Source organism: Mus caroli, chromosome 5 (assembly GCF_900094665.2).
Source record: "Mus caroli chromosome 5, CAROLI_EIJ_v1.1, whole genome shotgun sequence".
Classification (NCBI taxonomy): domain Eukaryota; kingdom Metazoa; phylum Chordata; class Mammalia; order Rodentia; family Muridae; genus Mus; species Mus caroli.
This window is the reverse complement of record NC_034574.1, coordinates 99,515,261-99,534,720: the sequence shown is the minus strand read 5'-3', so window position 1 is coordinate 99,534,720 and position 19,460 is coordinate 99,515,261. Positions and strand designations below refer to the sequence as shown.

At 39.8% G+C, this 19,460-nt stretch overlaps 1 protein-coding gene across 28 annotated transcripts in view; it reads left to right on the top strand.

Annotated features, from left to right (window-relative positions):
- The window catches only part of Znf644 (zinc finger protein 644), a 79,944-nt gene extending 62,632 nt beyond the window's left edge, over window positions 1–17,312 (top strand). For 16 of the 28 annotated variants that reach the window (XM_029478066.1, XM_029478073.1, XM_029478057.1 and 13 more), the window contains 3 exons: window positions 913–1,032; window positions 14,409–14,511; window positions 15,625–17,309. In XM_029478066.1, the coding sequence (XP_029333926.1) occupies window positions 913–1,032; window positions 14,409–14,511; window positions 15,625–15,817 (416 nt within the window). In that variant the 3' untranslated portion in view covers window positions 15,818–17,309. Of the gene's footprint in view, window positions 1–912; window positions 1,033–14,408; window positions 14,512–15,624 lie in introns of all 28 variants that reach the window. The other 12 variants (XM_021162588.1, XM_029478077.1, XM_029478076.1 and 9 more) reach the window with 3 other exon arrangements.
- The last annotated feature ends 2,148 nt before the right edge of the window (window positions 17,313–19,460 follow it).

Sequence of the window (19,460 nt, the reverse complement as noted above, 5' to 3'; positions counted from 1 at the left end):
GTTTGCTTCTTGGCAAGCACAGAATATCTCTATATTTATTGCCATTTTGATTTCGGGGAATGTTAGTAGTCTGAAGAAAGTGCTTTCTCTGATTTAGGATTCTGGGTAGTAGGGCACTCTCTTCCCTATAGCGGGTCTTTTGAAGTCAGTAGTAGTCTCTTTTTTTCTTTTTAAGAAGGGCAAAGTTGAGTGATCATGTGTTGATTTCTATGCAGTATTTCTAGTGGCCATCATAATACTGTTGAGACACCGATTGAAATGTTTTGAGAGTGAGGGTTGTTGGAAAAGTTTAGAGTTTATTTTTCTACGTGTTTCCTTTCCTGTAATGGTATTGGCTTGTTGATCATTTATTTAGTGCAAAGATTTTAGGGAAAAAAAACAAACGTTGAAATCATTAGCTTTCATTATTGATGGTGCATTCAGAGTAATGAAGGTAAAACGCCCTGAATGAAACGCGTGTCTAGCAGCTGCTCCGTGGTGTCACCACCTCCTCTCCAGCCTTCATCGCAGAGCCTCATTTAGAATCCAGCCTTTTACAGTTTTGTGGGTAAAACACTTTAATTACCACTTTCTCAACTAGACTTTTTAATTCTCTTTATTGGTAAAACGCTTTGAACCTTCCCAACAGAACTGTGCTGTTCAAATCACAAAACTGGATTTTAGTATGTCTAAGAAAGGATCTGTACAACTCTGCAAGGAAGTGAGAGAAGGTTCAACCTAGAGGAGCTGCTGGCTCTACGTACTAACCACCAGCTACTAAGAGTTAACTCCCTTTCCTTCATTCAAGCTGAGCTAACTCAGTGAGCAAATAAAAGCCATCTTTATTGAGGTACTTTTCTACACACACTAAGCTAAGAAAATGTTTCCCTTTTTGAAGTGAGAACTGGATTATAGTTTTCTTTTGAATGATAGGTGTGCCTGTGAAGCTCACATGTGTGCATTGCAATACGGCGTTTACAAGTGCTGTTAGCCTGTCCAACCACTCACGCGCTTGTGCACGAAGGAAGAGTGCTGGACTTTTGACTGGTGCAGGTATGTCTGAGCAGACGTCACAGCAAGTCTGTTTTAACTCCTCACCACAGTGGTGGCAATGTTAGATGATATCTATAGCTCCTTTTGGTAAGCAGCAATTGAATGCACATTAAATTTCAGCAACTTGTAAACTTTTAGATAGCATTTCAATAAATGATTATTTCCATCTGGTTCATACTGATTTGATTTGGGGGAAAGTAGCCTATTTGAGGTGACCTTTTGAGTCTGTATTCTACTTTTTAAAAAGCATACAATCTTTGATTTTTGAATTTACTTTTCTATGCGTAGATTCTAGTAAAATCACCTACTTGGTTAACAAACATGAGAAAGATTACAGTGATGCTGCTTTTGAAAAAGGTGCTTTATTACAAGAGGAAACCACAGTAAGGCCTCCAATATATAGAATAATTCATTAGTCTATAAGTTGAATCTTCAGAGGGGGACAGGTCTTAATAATGCCCCCTTTTGACCACTGTACAGAGTTTTCTTTTAATGCCCCAACCTACATTTAGGATTAATAAACCTAAGCCTCCACATGCATGCGGAGTGCACATTTCTGTGTTACTTTGGTTGGCTAGTCCAGCTTTGCAGGTCACGTCTTTTGTGGCCGTTTGTCAGCTTATCCATGTAATATGCTTCTGACACCTTGCAAAATGCTTTGCTCTTTGATTTGTACTCTTTCAAGCTGCCTGCTTTACTGAATCCCATTCCCTGCGAATCTTAAACTTCTTTTTCTAAATAGAATTGCGCAAATCTTTTTTTTTTTTCATTAAAATCCTCTTTGTAGTATTTTTATTTCTCTTGCTCTTTTGAAGTCATGACTGTATGTTTTCTCAAGTGGTTGTTTACCTGGCCTTTATGTTCTTCCTTGTGCATACAACTTATATCTACTGTGTCCTTGCTGGTAAAGAAACACTGTGTTCATACTGGGCTCTTTCTTTTGCTTCTTCGCTTTGTCTCTTGGATTCAGAGACAGAGACAGAGATACTGTTTATATACAAAGGAGGAAAACAGTTTTAGTTTACTGGCATAGAGCTCAACTAAGGTTTTAAGTTTATTTTACCTGTATTTGATTAGGTATGCAGTTGTAGACATGGAAGACAGGAGGCAACAAAAGAAGCTGCTGAACTGGCAAATCAGCGCTGAGAGCACCATGCTCTGCTTTCCACAAGCATGGTGCTTACGGACAGCGCTGTGAGCTGTAGGTCTAGGCTTCCCTTCTCATCGCGTAAGGAAGTTGTGCTCCGAAATTTGGTCATTTGTCTGCACTTGGAGAGTTCCTGCATAGCAAAGCTAGAGTTCAAATCAAGACTTATCTGACCTTGGCTTCTCCCCCTAGTTACTATTGTGTATTCTTGAATTTCTGTTGGATAATTCTAAAATGAAAGTGGGTTTAAAGTGGGGAACATTCTGGTGAGTCTAATTAGAGACAGCAGGAGCCCAGGAAATTGACCAGGCCTGCTTTAGACTTTGGAGGGCTTTTGAGAGTGTCTCACAGAGTACTTAACAACGTACTCTCCTCTGATATTTAATGGGTGAAGTGTTCCTCCACTTGACTGTTGCTTCATTAGAAAATATTTTTGTCTAACCTTAAAACTTTTCAAAAAACAATAATAGTTTAAGGCATTGGTAATTGATACTACCTTTCATGAAAACAACAAAGGCAAATCAAAAACCCTTCATTAAGAAAAGAGCATAGAGCCGGGCGTGGTGGCGCACGCCTTTAATCCCAGCACTCGGGAGGCAGAGGCAGGCGGATTTCTGAGTTCGAGGCCAGCCTGGTCTACAAAGTGAGTGCCAGGACAGCCAGGGCTACACAGAGAAACCCTGTCTCGAAAAACCAAAAAAAAAAAAAAAAAAAAAAGAAAAGAGCATAAAATGAACTGGGTAAAGTCTAGGCCATTAAAGAAAAAGAAGACACTGCAGTTAAATCCTAACTACCATGTCATAAGTCCTGGAAAATCAAGTGTGTGTTAGTTGTAGGCATGAAGAAGGGAGAACACCACTGTGTAGACAGTCTAGGGTGGTGCTCTTCATAGCCACGTCCCTTCCTTAGACACGCTGAAAGAATGTGTTCCAGTTTCAAGTTAACTTCCCGCTTTCTCTTGCCAACCTAAGACATTTTTATCCAGCATTATTAATGTTTTTCTTTCCCAGACAGAGACTCCTATTAGTATCTACAAACTCCACATGCCTATTTATTTCCCAGTATTTGGATTACAAGGGCCCTAGAGGGTTCTAGATTATTGTAAGGGACTCATTGGTTCATATGAGTAACAGGCTTAACTTTTTAAAAGAGAGAGGAGAGACGAGAGAGAGAGAGAGATCTCATTCATTTATAAACCATACATCCACACAAGTATATCACACAGTTGGAACAATGAAAACGAAAAAATGGTAGGAATGAAGCCTCTAAGACTCTAGTGTGCTTCTTCCTAGTTCAGCTTTCATTCATGAATAGTTTTACTTGTGTGGTCCAGTCTTGAAGAAAAAGCTTCAGTAGGGGCTGGGAAAGTAGCTCAGTGCTTAAGGTGCTTTCTACATATGCAAGGACCAGAGATTGGATCCTGGTATCCAAGTACATAAGCTGAGTGTGTGTGGTAACACTCATTTGCAACCCCAGTGTGGGAAGCAGAGAGATACTGGCCACTCTGTGCAGTTGAAGCTGCAGCCTTCAGGCTCAGTGAGAGAACATCTCAGAGTAAACTGGTAAATAAGATGAAGATACAACTTAGAGAAACATCTAACCTCAGCCTCTGGCTCCACATTGCATGGACTCGAATGCACACACATGCACACAACACAAACTCAAGCTTAGACATTCTCAAGACTGACAGTTCTGTGGTAACCTGAGGTAGAATGAGCTTTTAAGCCTTTGTAGAAGCCATCAGCTCCTGGCATCTTCCATTCGATCTAGTGGTATTCCAGAGATAGAAATAGTCCTTTCTAACTTAGGTCTTTCCAGTTAGCCTTAGACTGAAAAGTCTGCTTCCTAAAATATCAATTTGGTGATGATTCAAATACTTGTAATGATTTCTTTACTTTAACATCTCGACTTGCATGTATAAATTCACATTTATACCTGTAGCCTATCCCTGCTCATCTGTTCATCTGATGCACTCTGGTAGTAGTGCGGAGTATGACCCAGTAGGTTGTTCTACTCAGCACTGAAAAGCTGCTACCTACATTTGAATCCTCTGCCCTAAGTTTCTTTCTGTCTAGGGACTGGTATGGGTTAGAAGTAGTATCTTAGAATCCTAACTCTTGTGGCAACAGCTGCATTATTTCTTTTAACCTGTTCTTTTTTTTTTTTTTTTTAATCTACCAGCTATTGTCTTTTAAAGTTAGATACTAATGTAAAGTGGAAATTCCTAGTTACTTATTTAAAATTACTGGAAGAAATTGTTTTTATTCTAGAAGTATGTTGGGGAAGGGTCTTTCTTGTCCATCTGCAGAACACATTTTTCATAACATTTTAGAAGTAGTGCATACTAGTTATCCAAAGTGATCAGCCTGCCATAATTAGAGAAGTAAGAAAAGGGCTTAGAAATGAGTATTAGTCCTTAGTCAGTGCCACTAGTACATTACGACTGCTTTAAAAAGAATACTTTACTTTTCAAATCATCCACTTTTAAAATGTAATTATAGGTTGGATCTTACTGATGGGTTTTCTTGTTTGTTTTCTGTTTTCAGCTTTAATAATATAATACTCTTACAAGTGCTAATGACCCCAGCCAGGTACTGAGTGGGCTCATAGACCATTAGGATAGTCACTCTTGTGCTCTAGAAATGCTGTGGGCAAGCTTTCTGCCAGGACATTGTTGAAGCTCCTCATTATGCATCATTGGTTTGTGCGTTCACGGAGTCTTCTACTCCTAAGTGCTGAAGGCTGTGTGTCCTCTGGAAATAAACAGAAAATGCCAGATACCTTGATAATTCTTGACTGGGTTGGCTTTGAAATGAGTAAGAAGTATTGGCTAGCAGAGTTTAGCCCTGCTTCCCTTTTACCTTGTTTGTTAAATACCTGCATGGAAATGAGCATGCACATGGATTCACATACACAGAAAAAAGGGTCATGTGGTACAGTCCAACTTTTTTTTAAAAGCTGTCTGTGGTAGTGTCTGTATCTTAGCTGTAACTTGCCTCAGTACAGTTCACTCAGTAAGTCTGTGTTTATGTGGCAGTAATGTATCATTTACTCAGACTTGGGCAACATAATGAGTTGTTCTGGTTGAGTGCATTTTCTAAGATAAGTTCTTTAGTGCCAATGTTGATTCTTTTTTTTTTTTTTTAATGTTATTTTTGCCTTGTAAAATGTATGGGTAAATGTAACCTTATCCCCTTTAGTATAACCTACAAGGGGATGCAGTAATTGTTTTATTATGCCAGGAAAGGCACCCAGAGATGTTTGGCAGATTACTCACTGGTTAGCAGGCATTCCTACAGCTCTTGCTGTGGCCCAAGCACTGTGCTGAGTGCTAAGGGGCAGGTTGACTTTTCCATGTGGTAGGAGCACATGTATGTAAACATGACTGTGGTACTAAGACAGCTGGGCAAGGGCCATGGATGGGCTCTGTGGACTCCTCCCTCTGCCGCTGGTGAGGGAGAGAGAGGGAAGAAGGATGCACAGTGGGCTTGAGCCAGACTAGCAAGGCTCTGACAGGCAGGTAGAGTGCATGCACCGAGGAGGAGGAGGAAGAGGGGGAGGAGGAGGAAGAGGAAGAGAAGGATGGGTTTGTTGTCATTGACTCTCTAAATGCTGGAATTTTAACCTATTGGGGTTTTGGGTTGTTGTTGCTGTTGTTTGTGTGTTTGGTTGAGTTGATCCTTTGTGTGTGTGTGTGTGTGTGTGTGTGCTAAAAATCAAAAAGGAGCTATACCCCATCCCAGCATGTGTCATTTGATTTGAACCTCAAAGTCAGCTGGCTGGAACAGAAAGTTAGGGTCTAGAAAGGAAAGGAATCATACTTGAAAAAGGAGGGAGTATCGTGGGAAAATGAAATGTTTACTAAGAATACTGGGAGGTAGGAGTAGGAATTAAGTAAGTTAGATGGTGAAGTAAGTCAAGTAGAAGACATAGGGATAATTAAATGCTGGAACTTACTTTGTAATGAAGCAAAATCCTTTTGTGTCTTTGGTCTCTACTATGCAGTTCTACTCCTAGAACCCATTCTGTAGACCAGGCAGCTGTAACTCGAGATCTGTGTGCCTCTGCCTCCTGAGTACTAGGATTAAAAGCATGTGCTACCATGCCAAGCTCAAAATCCCTTTTAAATCCTTCCTAAAAGGACTTACATGATGCTTTGGAAACTACTTTTTGAATAAAAGATTTGGTTAGGAGAAGGAGAAATTCATTTAAGATTTAAATTAAGAATAATTTTAATACATAAGTCATTAAGAGTAATGACAATAGGAATGTGAAGTAGGATCAGCGGTTAGACAGCTAGTGGCGGTGACAGGAACAGTGTGGCTCTGTGACCACCAGAGCACCACAGATGAAATTCAATTTTATGATGCCAGCTTTTGCTTGTTTCCGGTTAGAGTTTAATTCTATGTGATTGTGTTCTTCTCTACCCCTGTCTGACTCCAGTCTTTTATTACTTGTTGATTTTCTAGTATTTACTTCTTATATGTTATAGGTTTTTTTTTTTAGAGTGCTGGGATTTCTCATCTAACATGAATTCTTGAGTGCTTTTGTGATCTGGATTAAGGTATGCTTATAGAATGTATTGTTAGTGAGAACTAAATGTAGGTGTTTGGCTGACGCTGACTTTGAGTCTTACCCTAGTTAGGACTTTTTGTCAGCTTGAGGCAAGCTACAGCTGTGTGAGAAGATGGAACCTCAGTTGAGAAAATGTCCTCACTAGATTGGCCTGTGTGGCGATTTTTGATTAACGATTGATGTAGGAGGGTCTGGGCCTTGATGGTATGACATCTAAACAAACTGTGAGGAGCCAGACAGGAAGAAGCGTTCCTCTCTGGCTTCTGCTTCAGTTCCTGGTTCCAGATTCCTGCCTTGAGTTCCTGCCCCAGATCCCCTCAGTGATAACCTGAGAGTTGGAAGATGAAATGAACCCTTTCCTCCCCAAGTTGTTTTGGTCACGGTGTCGTCTCACAGCAACAGATACCCTAAGACAGGTATCGTACACACGGACTTGGACCGCCTCATGTGAGGTCAGGCCAGCACAATGGCTCGTTGGAGACTTCACTACTCACTCAGAAGTGCAACAGTAGGATTTACTTTATTGATTGATTGATTTATGTAGGGGTTGAAGAATAATGTTAACTCTTTCAGTTCAGTGTAATACTTAATGCCCACGCACGCACACAAACATGCACGTGGCCTTAGCTGGAAGATTCTTTATAAAGAAAATACCATATCTGCCTTTACTTTTGAACTTTGTTGGAATATGTAAAGTCTTAAAAATGATTAAAAGCCAAATCAAATTCATTGAAACCAAAAATGTGCTGCATTAAGATTTATCCGCCTATTGAATTTGAATGTGACTGCATAGGAGGTAGATTTGACTTTCTTACTGAGCACTTGTTTAATTGTTCCTAAAATGATGTCTTAGAAATACAGAAGCTTATAGAGGGCAGGGATTTGGTTAAAATGTTTTAAGTAATTCTTTTTTAAAAGGTGACTCAAACAGATTCATTATTATTGTTTTGTGGTTCTACATTTTGTATGTGTCTTGGTCTAAGAAAAGTAGTGAGACTCCTTGGCAAATACTTGCTTTGCCAATACTATTGAATAAAACTGCATGTAGCTCCAACTCATCTTAGAAAGAAAAATTTAACTTGTTTCTTATTAACACAAAGAAATAATACGTTTGTTGTCCTATTTTTGTCATCTATGTCTAGTTATCCTTCATATATCTGGATATGTTTGTACTTTGAAACAGTGTGTGTACATCTACAAATTGTGCTCCCCCCCACCACCACCACATTGACTTTAAGTGTAAATAAAATGCTACTTTCCAAGTCATTTACATATCAGCCTTTCCAGGTGAAATATTAAAATGTTTTTAGGTACACTTGTCCCTGATTATTTCTTTTGATTTGGGGTCAGTTACTATTCTGAAGTCAGTGAGACTAAAGTGTTAAAATTGTTGTGTGCAATTTAGGATGCTAAGGAGAAATCTCCCCAATCTCAGAGTGAAAATATCATGGGGAAGTGGTGCTGGCACATCCTTCCCTTCAGTGCCAGCACTCAGGAGCAGAGGCAAGGGACCTCTAAGCTCTAGCACAGCCAGGGCTACTCAGAGAAACAATGTCTGGAAAGACAAAACAAACAAAAGATGATTCTTTCTATCTATCTGTCTATCTATCTATCTATCTATCTATCTATCTATCTCCTAACTGTCTTTATGTTTAGTTCTTGGATAGAAGAGAAATGTGGTGGTGGAGGAATATGCCAAGAATCTGTGCTGGTGATGGGAGGGGGTGCAGGCACCATTGTTCTTAGCAGCCTCCTTTTGCATGGGTGCTCCATGACGCACCTCATTTCCTTGTTATGGGACTAGGTACTCAAGAGATGGCACTGGGTACATTTGTATGGTCCTGTGCAAAATGATTATGTAGCAGCTTTTGAAAGTTATGAAATGTTTGAAGGCTTCAGCAACAGAGCATTACATACATAAGTGGAGCCCTTTACAGCTGCACATCTACTAGAGCTAGTCTTCTGGACTCTATGCAGACAGAAAGCTTAAATGAAAACAACCCTCCTTCCCTTAATTCTTATGCCAGCTAACATGTTTCTTTAAAAATAACTACCCTCCCAAAACCTAGGGTATTTTTGTTTGCTTTTAAGTTGAAATGGAGAAAAATCAAGTGCTTATTTGAACAGTCTTTTATTTGCTTTAGTCTTGAACCTTGGAGGATTACTGGCAGCAATGAGAACTGAGTTCACCAGCACATACTTGAGGACATCTTGGGACATGTATCTTTCCCCACCTCACAGCTGCTGCATTGGCCTTCACCACCAGCTTCTCAATGGTGCTAGAATGGTGTTTACCTCCTTTTGATAACTTAATTCCTGCTATTCTTTCCAAATAAACTCCTAGTTGCTTTTGCTTCCCCAACTTAAACATGCAAATGCATCGGAAAAAATCCTAGCTGGGCTATAACATTCTATTGGCGCTCTATCTAATGTGGCCATTATGCTTCATAGTAACCCAGCACTGTATGGTTTGAAGATTCCCCTGTAGAATTTGGGTTGAAGTTTAGTTACTGTTGTAGGTGTTGAGAGGTGGAAGCCGTGAGCACGCAGGCTTTTGCTAGTGGAGGCCTTTATTATTGAAGGAGTGTCTCATAGAAAGGATGACTTTGTCCAGTTGTCTATGCCTCCCATGTGCTCACTTGTTCCTGTAGCATGATGCACTTCAACACAGAGGCCCTCACCAGGTGTTAACAGAGGACTTCCTACCCTCCAGAACTAGAAGTGTGTTTATTTGGAGATTTAAATTGTTGCCAAGAAGTAAGTAAGGCTGTTGTTACAAATAACTGGAAATGTGAAAACACCTTTAGAGCTACATGTCCCCAGGAGGCTGGAAGATTTAGGCAATCCTGCTTACAAAAAAGCTTGTGTTGCTATGTGTGGAATCTCTGAGAGATTCTGATGAGGGATGAGAAGAAAGCCGGAGTTCTTAAGTGGTTGTGATTGGAACATTGGTAGAAATATGGACAGAAAAAGTCATTGTGTTGAAGGCTCAAACAAAAACGAGAAAGGAGGTATTGGAAGCTAAGTGTAGAACTCATCTTTGTTACACTGCTGCGAAGAATTGGCTGGAAGTCTGCGCTGTTGGACTCTGTAGAACACAGAACGGAGGACTGGGCTGTCTGGTGCCTTATAGTTCCTGACAGCAGTGTTAGGCAGCGGAGTATCCTGCCTAGAGCTCCTTGTAATTAAAGTGAGGCTGAATGGCAGGTACAGAGTACGGATAGGTTTGGGAGAAAATACTCAATGTGCCAAGAGACCCTTTGCTGGAAGGAGTTTTAGATGGGAAGAATCCTGACACTGTTGTTTTACAGTGTGAAGCCTGTAACAGCCCATGGGCCTGTGACAGCTCACACTAAAGTGTCCTATGTGATCTGGTAGACTCACTGCTCCACATGGGATACATGTGGGAAGCTCTGCTGTTCACAAGTGGCCCTCAGAACCTGAGAACTGCAGGAGCAGCTTCCACAGGGACCAAACTGCTGCAAAGAACCTACTTAGCCTAACAGAGCGTCGAGTTGTTGGACTGAGAATCCTCTAGACCCTAGGTCTTTTGGAACACGTGCCTGGGACAAACAACTCCAGGTGTGAGGCTTCCACTGACGAGAGTGGAACTTTGCTCAGAGTAGAGCAGAGCTGTAGGTGTTGCACTGTCCAGATGCCTGAGGGACCAGGCTCTTCAGTGTGTCCAGGGGGTGGTAGAATGCTTGTGCAAGGTCACAGAACTGCTTCTGGAGAGATGCCTGGAGGTGTGTCATGGCTCCAGTCTTACCCACTCATGTGAATGGAGCTGGCTCTGAAGCTCTCAGCCTAGAGAGAGGAGGTGTCTGGTGTGTTGAGGAAGATAAAAGTATTTAGGAGGATAGAAGTCTAAGTCTGGTTTTAAATGTTCCCTCTAAAACTCTGTTTTAACTGATGTGCAGTCTTTGGTTTATTTCAGTGAGTGGTGTTTTTTATTATTAAAATTTTGTCTTTTTTAAAAAAGAGTCTTCAGAGACCATTGGAGCTACAGGGCTCTGTCCTCATGAAGGGATTACTGCTGTTACAGTGTAAATGTACTGGTTATTTTAGGAGTGATGAGAAGAATGAGTTTGTTCAGTGGCCTTTTGGTTTTCTGTATGCATACCCATCTTAATGCCATGTTATTGCTGAGCAGGAGAAGATGGCACCACACTCACAGACTTTCCAGCCTCCGGACTGTAAACCAAATACACGTTGGTGATTTCTATTCACTCAGTCTATGGTGTTCTGTTACAGCAGCAGACAGCACACGAAGGCACACAGAATATACCAGTAGTCAGTTGAAGAAGATGAAGTGGAGCCCTTAAGTAATTGGGTAGGGATGAACAAGAGTAATTAAAAATGTTAGTGGTGAGTTTTAATTTAGTCCTGGTGTACTTCCTGATCACAGAGGTTTTAGGTAACACTGAATAAGTCCTCATCCTCCGAAGTCATTTGTACAATGAAGAACAAAAAGAAACACTCTCCTCGCGGAAGCAATTGCTGGTACACAGCGAGCAGAACGATGGAAATGCAGAAGATATCTCATGATGACATCAGTGCCGAAAGTAACCTGTGTTTCTTGTATATAAAATGAAGTAGTTGTTCAGAAGAGACTTGACTCTGGGTGTGTTGTATCATCTCATGGCATGCTTGTCACCTGGTTAGTGCTTAGCACAACACTGTGGGGTCTTTTGAGGTTCTTCCATATTTAGTAAAACACAGCTGCTTTACTAAAAGATTGTAAAGCCTCTGTATATGGCTCTGCAGCTCAATTCACTCTCGGCCAGTAATTTTGCAGTAGTGGGTGAAGTCTTCCAATTTTTAACCAAGTCCTTTGGGTCCCTGGTTCACTGCATTCTAAGTGGCGTGTGAGGGCCTGACTCACTCCTGGGCCTGCTTGTGCCCCACAGCAGTGGCATAGTTAAAGAGTGAGGAAACCAACCCTCATCAAAAACAAACATGCAGTTAAAATGCTGAACATTGGTTGATCTGGAATGCTGCTGTGACAGACATGTTGGTACACTATTGTTTGCATTCAAGGGAACGTTTTTGTGACAGTTGTCTCTGATGCAGCAGGTGCCATAGGAATGTCTTCCTTGCATGCATGTGTATGTTACTCAGGTTTTTTACCTGTCTCTTCTAAATGTATGGACAGCATTACAGAGATGGGCTGGATGCTGGTAATTAAGCTTGTTCAACGGACTCATTTCACCTACAAAACAATGTTTTGGGAACCAAGGGATTTTAAAATAATGAAGACGTGGACACTTAGACATTCAAGTTTTATTCCCAGGAGTCTGAGATTTGAAATATTTTAATCTTAGTAAAGGGGTGAATTTCTAAGAACTTGTGTAACATGACTTGGAAACCTAGTTAACAGAGTTTATCAGCTACATTATAACAGTTGCCCTATTTTCTGGTGTCATGACACCTTCAAATAATAACACTGGAATTTTGATGGCTTTATTTACAGTTTCTGATGTGATCATTCATAAACAGCTTTTAGAGTCGTACAGCATCAGAATTCAGAAAATACTGTTCTTGCTCATTCATGTAAATACTCTTTATAAGTGCAGGCTGTCCAGGTGCATACTTCAGACATCACAGCATGTCTCCTCAACTGAGTTTGGTAGCATAAGACACATCACTGACCTCTTCTTACTATTCCTCTCCCCATTTGCTGACAGTGGCATTATGTGAAGACCGTTTATAAGGACTGCCAGTGCATTCTGTTTGTATTCACAGGAATTTACTTTCATTCTACAACGATTTTTTTTTTTTTTTTTTTTTTTTGTAATGTGGCAAGTTTAACAACCCGTAAGCTCTCTAGCTCTCCAAAGAAAGATTGTATCTGTGATCTAACACTAACCCTTGCTGTGTCCTACATCATAGAGGCAGACATTCTGTGGATTTACCTCAGAGGTGGAGGGAGTAACTGATCTCTAGCATTTCTCTGAACTCTTTCCAGAGTACGAATCATTTAAAAGTCATTCACATTCTAAATTGCCCACTGCAGCCACTATGGAAAAGAAGTGTATGGTGTCTGGTCGTTCATATTAGGTGTGATGAAGAACCTACTTGCTGTAAGTTAGACTGCTCTGTGATACATAGCCAAGATAATGCAGAACTTGTGGTTTCAACAGTGCATTTAAGCACATGTTGGCCGTGGTAGGAAGGGGTGTTGCCCATATTGCATTTTGGTAGCAGAGATTTCTGGTCGCACTCCATCACAATGCTAATAGATAAATTATTAGGTTTTACTTTATTTATTTATTTATTTTTGCTCCAGAAGCATTTGTTGAGTCTCTTCTATGTACCAGGCTCTTGACTGACATAACTAATGACAACATTAGAATTTTCCAGAGCTGGGTTATTTATCTTTGAATTAGTTATTCTTCAATACCTTACTGTTAGTCTCTTGTTTTAATGATTAATAGGAAAAAAACAAAAAAGCAAAACCCGGTGAGTCTTAGTTTTTACTTTTAAATAAACAGGTGACAAGAAGCTGGCCATCAGGACTGAGCTCTTCCATTTACCGCAGTTTGTAGTTTGCTGCGTGCATTTGTTACCTTCCCACTTGTCTGCTGTGAGGAACTGTGCTCTCTGGTTCTGTAACAGCAGCACCTGTTCTTTTGGAATCTGGACTTGGAACAGCCCACATGACAGGTCCAATGAGGAGCGGCCCATCCCTCTTCTCTTCCTTGGAATTGTTTCCGGGGATTTCATGGATGAGAGAAGCCATTTGAAGGATTCTGGTGTTGTATTTGGATCCTTCACTTGCAGCCCTAGGGATGCGCTCTTACTTCTCTCCCTGCTCCCTGACAAGCAGCATCTGCAGTCACTGCCACCCCTATGTCCAGAGGATCCAAGGACTGTAGAGCACTGTCCTACCCACTAGTTCAACGATAAAGTGTTTTCTTTCAGTGACTCACAGATTGGAATAAATAATTAAGGGAAAAGTAATGGGAAAAATGTCAAAACCAACACTAAAATATTTGGTCTACCCTTAAAAAAAGCTTTTTGTTTAAATCACATTTTAAAAACAAACCACTGGAGAAAATATAGTGTGAAAAAATGGAAAGAATAGTTGGCATCAAACACTGGATCCAGCTGTGAACTCAGATAATGCAAATTTATAGTTACTTATAAAGCTTACACGTTTGCATGATTGTACATGTAACAGGTTGTTTACAAAGGAAAACTGAGCTATGTTGGTCTTGAATTTCAGTGGAAATTGTTTTTTCATTGAGCTTTGTATTACATTGTTGATATTCCATTGCCCAGTTTGCTAGGGTTACTTAATAGAATAATAATCAAGTGCATATTTAATTAAGTAACATTAAAAAGTTGTGATTTTCCTAGAAATAAGATGTCTAGAATTATGTATGCTCAGAAGTTAAAGATTCTCTGTATTGTAATTATTGACTAACTGAGCTCCCAGTTCTTTAGTCATATTTTCTCAGTTGTACCTGAGTGTCGTATTTGGAGAAAGCGACTCCAGGAGAAGCTGCTCTGGAAGCCACTAATTTAGTGCATACCCTGAAAACGGAGCTGAACAGAGACTTTCCTGGTGTAGTTGAGCTGTTGTGACCTCTCTGTTACGTAGGTGTGTTTTAAATATATGAGGAATTAAGTTTTTCTCTTCCCTTTTTAGCCATAGATTGTAAGCAGAAGAAATCAAGGTCAAGATCTGGAAGCAAGAAGAAAATGCTAACGTTGCCTCATGGTGCTGACGAGGTTTACATTCTCCGATGCAGGTATACGCCTCGGTTGCTATGTGTGCTACGGTCCCTTTTCCCGGGGTCCTTTGAGACACAGTAATTGGCATTTTTATTTTGTGGCTTGCTCAACAATAAAGTGATAAATGATTTTTCAGCTTAGAATCATAACTTATATTCATATGTTTGCTTCAACAACTAATAAAATTACATCTGTACATTAGCCAAATGCTGTGTTATACTGCAGTTGGTAGAAGTGGTGTATTGATTGTTGTGCTTTATATACTTGATGAATTTGGTTTGGTTTATTTCTACTGTTCCTGCTTACTGAGAACATATTTACACATTTTCTTTTCCTTCATTAACATACCCCCCTTCATGCACCTTACAGATATAAGCACAGACATCATGTACTTCTGAACTAGAAAAGGGTCTTTGAAGAGATGCACTTAGGAATCATTCCTGTGAATGAATTTAGATTACTGGGGCAGGAGAGATGGCTCAGTAGCTGAGAGCCCTGGCTGCTCTTTCAGAGAACCCATGCTTGACTTCCATCACCCACATGATGCCTTGCACTATCTGTAACTTCTCCAGTCTTAGGATCCTACATCCTTTTCTGGCCTATAAGGACACAGGCATGCACATTTGGTGCACAGACAATACAGGCAGGCAAAATACCCATTATACACATACATTTTTAGAAGCTTATTAATCTTAAATAATTTCCAGTCTATTAAAAATATTGACATTTCCTAAGTCTATTAACAAGGGTGTAAATTGATTGGTTTAAGTTAATTTAAACCAGTAGTTCTCACCCTTCCTTATGTTGAGACCCTTTAATAGAGTCCCCTTTGTTGTAGTGACCTAGCTATAAACTATTGTTGCTACTTCATAACTGTAATTTTGCCACTGTTATGAATTGTAATGTAAATATCTGATATGGAGGGTGGTCTTTGGTGACTCATGTGAAAGGGTCATTTGAACTACAAGGGGGTTTCGACCCACAGGCTGAGAACCATTGATTTAAACTTAGGTGTGTTCCATGTGGTATATGGTGAGATGTATTTCTTACATTGTGGGCTTTATATATACGTTAGTTTTAAATAGAGTTCGTTTAGTTAAGAAAACTATTATTATCTACTTCCCTTATAGGTTTTGTGGCCTAGTCTTTCGGGGACCATTGTCTGTTCAGGAAGACTGGATTAAGCACTTACAGCGTCACATTGTTAACGCTAATCTTCCACGGACTGGAGCTGGCATGGTGGAAGTCACATCACTACTTAAAAAGCCTGCCTCTATCACAGAAACGTCGTTTTCTTTACTAATGGCAGAAGCAGCATCATAGAACCAGGAATCCTTTTCAGTAGCAAATTTAATTGGATGTAAATTTAAAATTTGTGTCTTTTTTTGTAAGCCACATGAAAGTATCCATTATAAATACTAAAGTAGGAAGAATGAGGGACCGTAAATTAGAGTGGCATCGGAGCAAACAATACTTCAGACAAGACAGTAAGTAGTGATATATTTTATATGGGGTGGAGATGTGTTCTTAAGGTTTACTAAGTTTTGTTGGCTGAGTTTACTCAGCTGAAGGTCCTACATCTGAGAGCCATTTGTAAAGTGTTGCACATGAATCCTTACAGACAGACTTACTGAAAGATTATGTTCTCTACAGTGTTACCAGAATCAAGGCTCTGGTTTTTCCCCACACTTACATAGAAAAATAAGAAATTATATTTTGTTGGTATGTATTTAGTGTTTTGTATAATACCAGGAACTGCTAACTAAATTTACTCAACTTAGGGCATTAAATATCATGTACTTCATAGTTTGAGACTGTTCCCCCAAATAGGGCAGAGTATTATTCTATCTAGATGTGTTAAGTGTTTTTTTAAAATCATAATGGAACGTTTTTTTTTATATATATATATACATATATATATACTAAAAAGTTGAAGCGAGATTTGTTTAAACAAGTATTTCTAAAAGAAATATTGTACATAGTCCTGGAAATTATTTGTGGTAAGGAAATATTCTTTAATCCAGTTGCATTTCTCAGACAATGAAGTGGTGCGTCCATGCTACCTCCTGCTTTGTCAACAAAGATGCTATTTACCCTTTCCATTTGTATCATAATAGATTTTAAAAATCTAATGTTCTTTATTGCAAGACATACTTTTGTTAACAGATTTGTTTCTTTGTAACGTTTTCCATACGTTTGACATGCTTACAGGACAGGGTTGTCTCTTTATTTAACATTGTAGAAATGTAATTAATAAACAAGGCTCACTACACAATTTAGAATAGGCTTTCTCATTTATATTCCAAATTTGATCATTTAGGAAAACTATTGATACACAAAATATTTCTACATATGAGAATGTTTACAATTTCAATTTTAGAACTTGTTTTTGGATGTGATTCTATGTATGAAAATTGTGTAACACTATGCTCATGCTAAGAACCGACATAACAGAATTACCGAAATAAATGTGCTGTGAGGAATGGACAGTACGGTGCAGGTGTCTTGGTCATGATAAACTGTGATGATTCTTTTAAACACTTTCCAAAAACAACTTAGTTCCTTTCATCCTGAATGAGCGTTGTTTACAAACAGCAGTTTGTATGCAAGCACCATTCCGCTTCATTTCATGGTGTTGCTAATATAGTTGAACCAAGGATATGCATTGATACTTTTCATCATTTGTAAATAAAGTTTAAAACAGTTAAAGGAGTGTTTGGTAGAGGTATATGTATATATACCTCACTGCCAGTGAAATTACTTTCCTATGGTATATCTCCTTGCCAGAAATCACTAAATAAAAAGACTTCAAGAATTACAGTGCCTCTAATGTGAAACATTTGTTATTTTTTTATTTCATGGGAAATAGTCCATAAGGTTGTTTTATTTAGTTAGATTGTTTATATTTACCAAGTTACTTTTGTTCTCTAAAAACACTACATTGGTCAATATATTTCATGTGAATAAATATTTTCCCGTTATGGTTATTGAACATCTTAATTAGGTGCTAATTAGTGTGTAAAATCAGGAGGTTGTATTTTATTTTATCTGAGCCAAGGGTCCTGCGAACCCTAAGGAATGAGATAATGGAAGGACTTTTGAACTCTTGAAAAGGCCAGAGGGAAACTTTGCTTTTGTCTGAAACTATGAGGTGTAACTAAAACATCACCTTTTGTTACTCTTAACTGAGGATATGCCAAGTCCTTGTTGATATTGATCACCTCTTACTGAGGATGTCCCACTGGATTTCCATATGTGTATTTCCATATGTGTGTGCGCTCCGTTTGTTTGTTTGGGGAGGGTCTCACCGATTTCCCTGGGTTGGCTTTGAACTCAAAATCCTCCATTTCAACCCCTGGCCCTTCTGAGTCTGACTACACCAGTGTGCACTATCCCTGGCTCAATATAATTTTTGAAACTGAACCATATGGAAACAAAGCAAGTAGAATTCAGAAGCTTAGAAAAAAAGTTGACAGGATTCCTAGTTGGAAGACTTGGAATTTTTAGAGCCTCTTAGATTTAATTATGATTTTTTTTTCCTAATCATGACAGCTATCAATGTATAGGAATGCAGGAAGAATTAGTATAGCCACATAGTTCAGAATTAAACCCAAGATCTTCCCACATAGTGTAGAGTCGTGTCCTTTGCAAATCAGGATGCTTGGACTTCGTGTCCCCCCCGCCCCCCTCCTCTCTCTTTTCCTCCGTATCTCCTTTCCTTCCATTATTTACTTTTTAGGAACCATCTCTTCACTTATTTTTGTCAGGAGGGCACAACACATGAGTGCAGTCAGAAGACGCTTGCTGTAGTTACTCCTTGCACCACCCAGGTTCAGTGGTCAGATGTGGCTTGTGTGCCTTGTACAAGCACTCTCTGCTGAGCCAGCCCACACTCCTCCGTTTCTTGATCTCGGTTTATTGCTCTAGCCGAGTTTTGAACCTTGTATCGGGTGAGAGTGATTAGGGTGGGTACATTTGCCTCACTCCTGCTTCAAAAGGAAACACTCTCAGTTCTCAGTATTTATAATGTTGGGTATAGGTTTGTGTTCACATCCATTGTTACATTCCTCTCTGCCTGGCTTATTTTTCAGGAGTTCTGAAGTGGAGAAAGGCCATTTCTCCAGTTGTATGCTGTCTGCCTTTAAGTCTGTACATTGTATTTAACATTTCAGTGTAAACCTGTGGTGGAATCAAATCGTCAGGGCATGTGTTTGTTCTTACTGCTATGTTCTTGAATACCAAATGGTTTGTGTGGATTTTATTGAATTTTTGTGCTGTGTTGCCTCTCTTGATTGCCAGCTTGACACATTGTAAAAAGGGAACTTGGATTGCTTCCATCAGATTGGTCTGGGGGCGTCTTTTTTTTTTTTTTTTTTTTATATTTTTATTACATATTTTCCTCAATTACATTTCCAATACTATCCCAAAAGTCCCCCATAGCGCCCCCCACTTCCCTACCCACCCATTCCCATTCTTTTGGCCCTGGCATTCCCCTATATTGGGGCATATAAAGTTTGCAAGTCCAATGGGCCTCTCTTTCCATTGATGGCCGACTAGGCCATCTTTCGATACATATGCAGCTAGAGACAAGAGCTCCAGGGTTCTGGTTAGTACATCATGTTGTTCCAACAATAGGGTTGCAGATCCCTTTAGCTCCTTGGGTACTTTCTCTAGCTTCTCCATTGGGAGCCCTGTGATACATCCAATAGCTGACTGTGAACATCCACTCCTGTGTTTGCTAGGCCCCGGCATCGTCTCAGGGGGCGTCTTATTGATTAATATTAGAGGACCCAGCCCACTCTGGGTAGTACTATCTCTAAACAGACGAACCTATGCTTGTATAAGAAAGCCAGGGGAAGCAAGCCAGGAAGCCCAATGTCCCTCTGTGCTCTGTGTTTCAGTTGCCCCCTGGTTGAATTCCTGCCCTCAGTGAAAAAGGGTTTGACCTGAGAGTAAGAAGATGAAA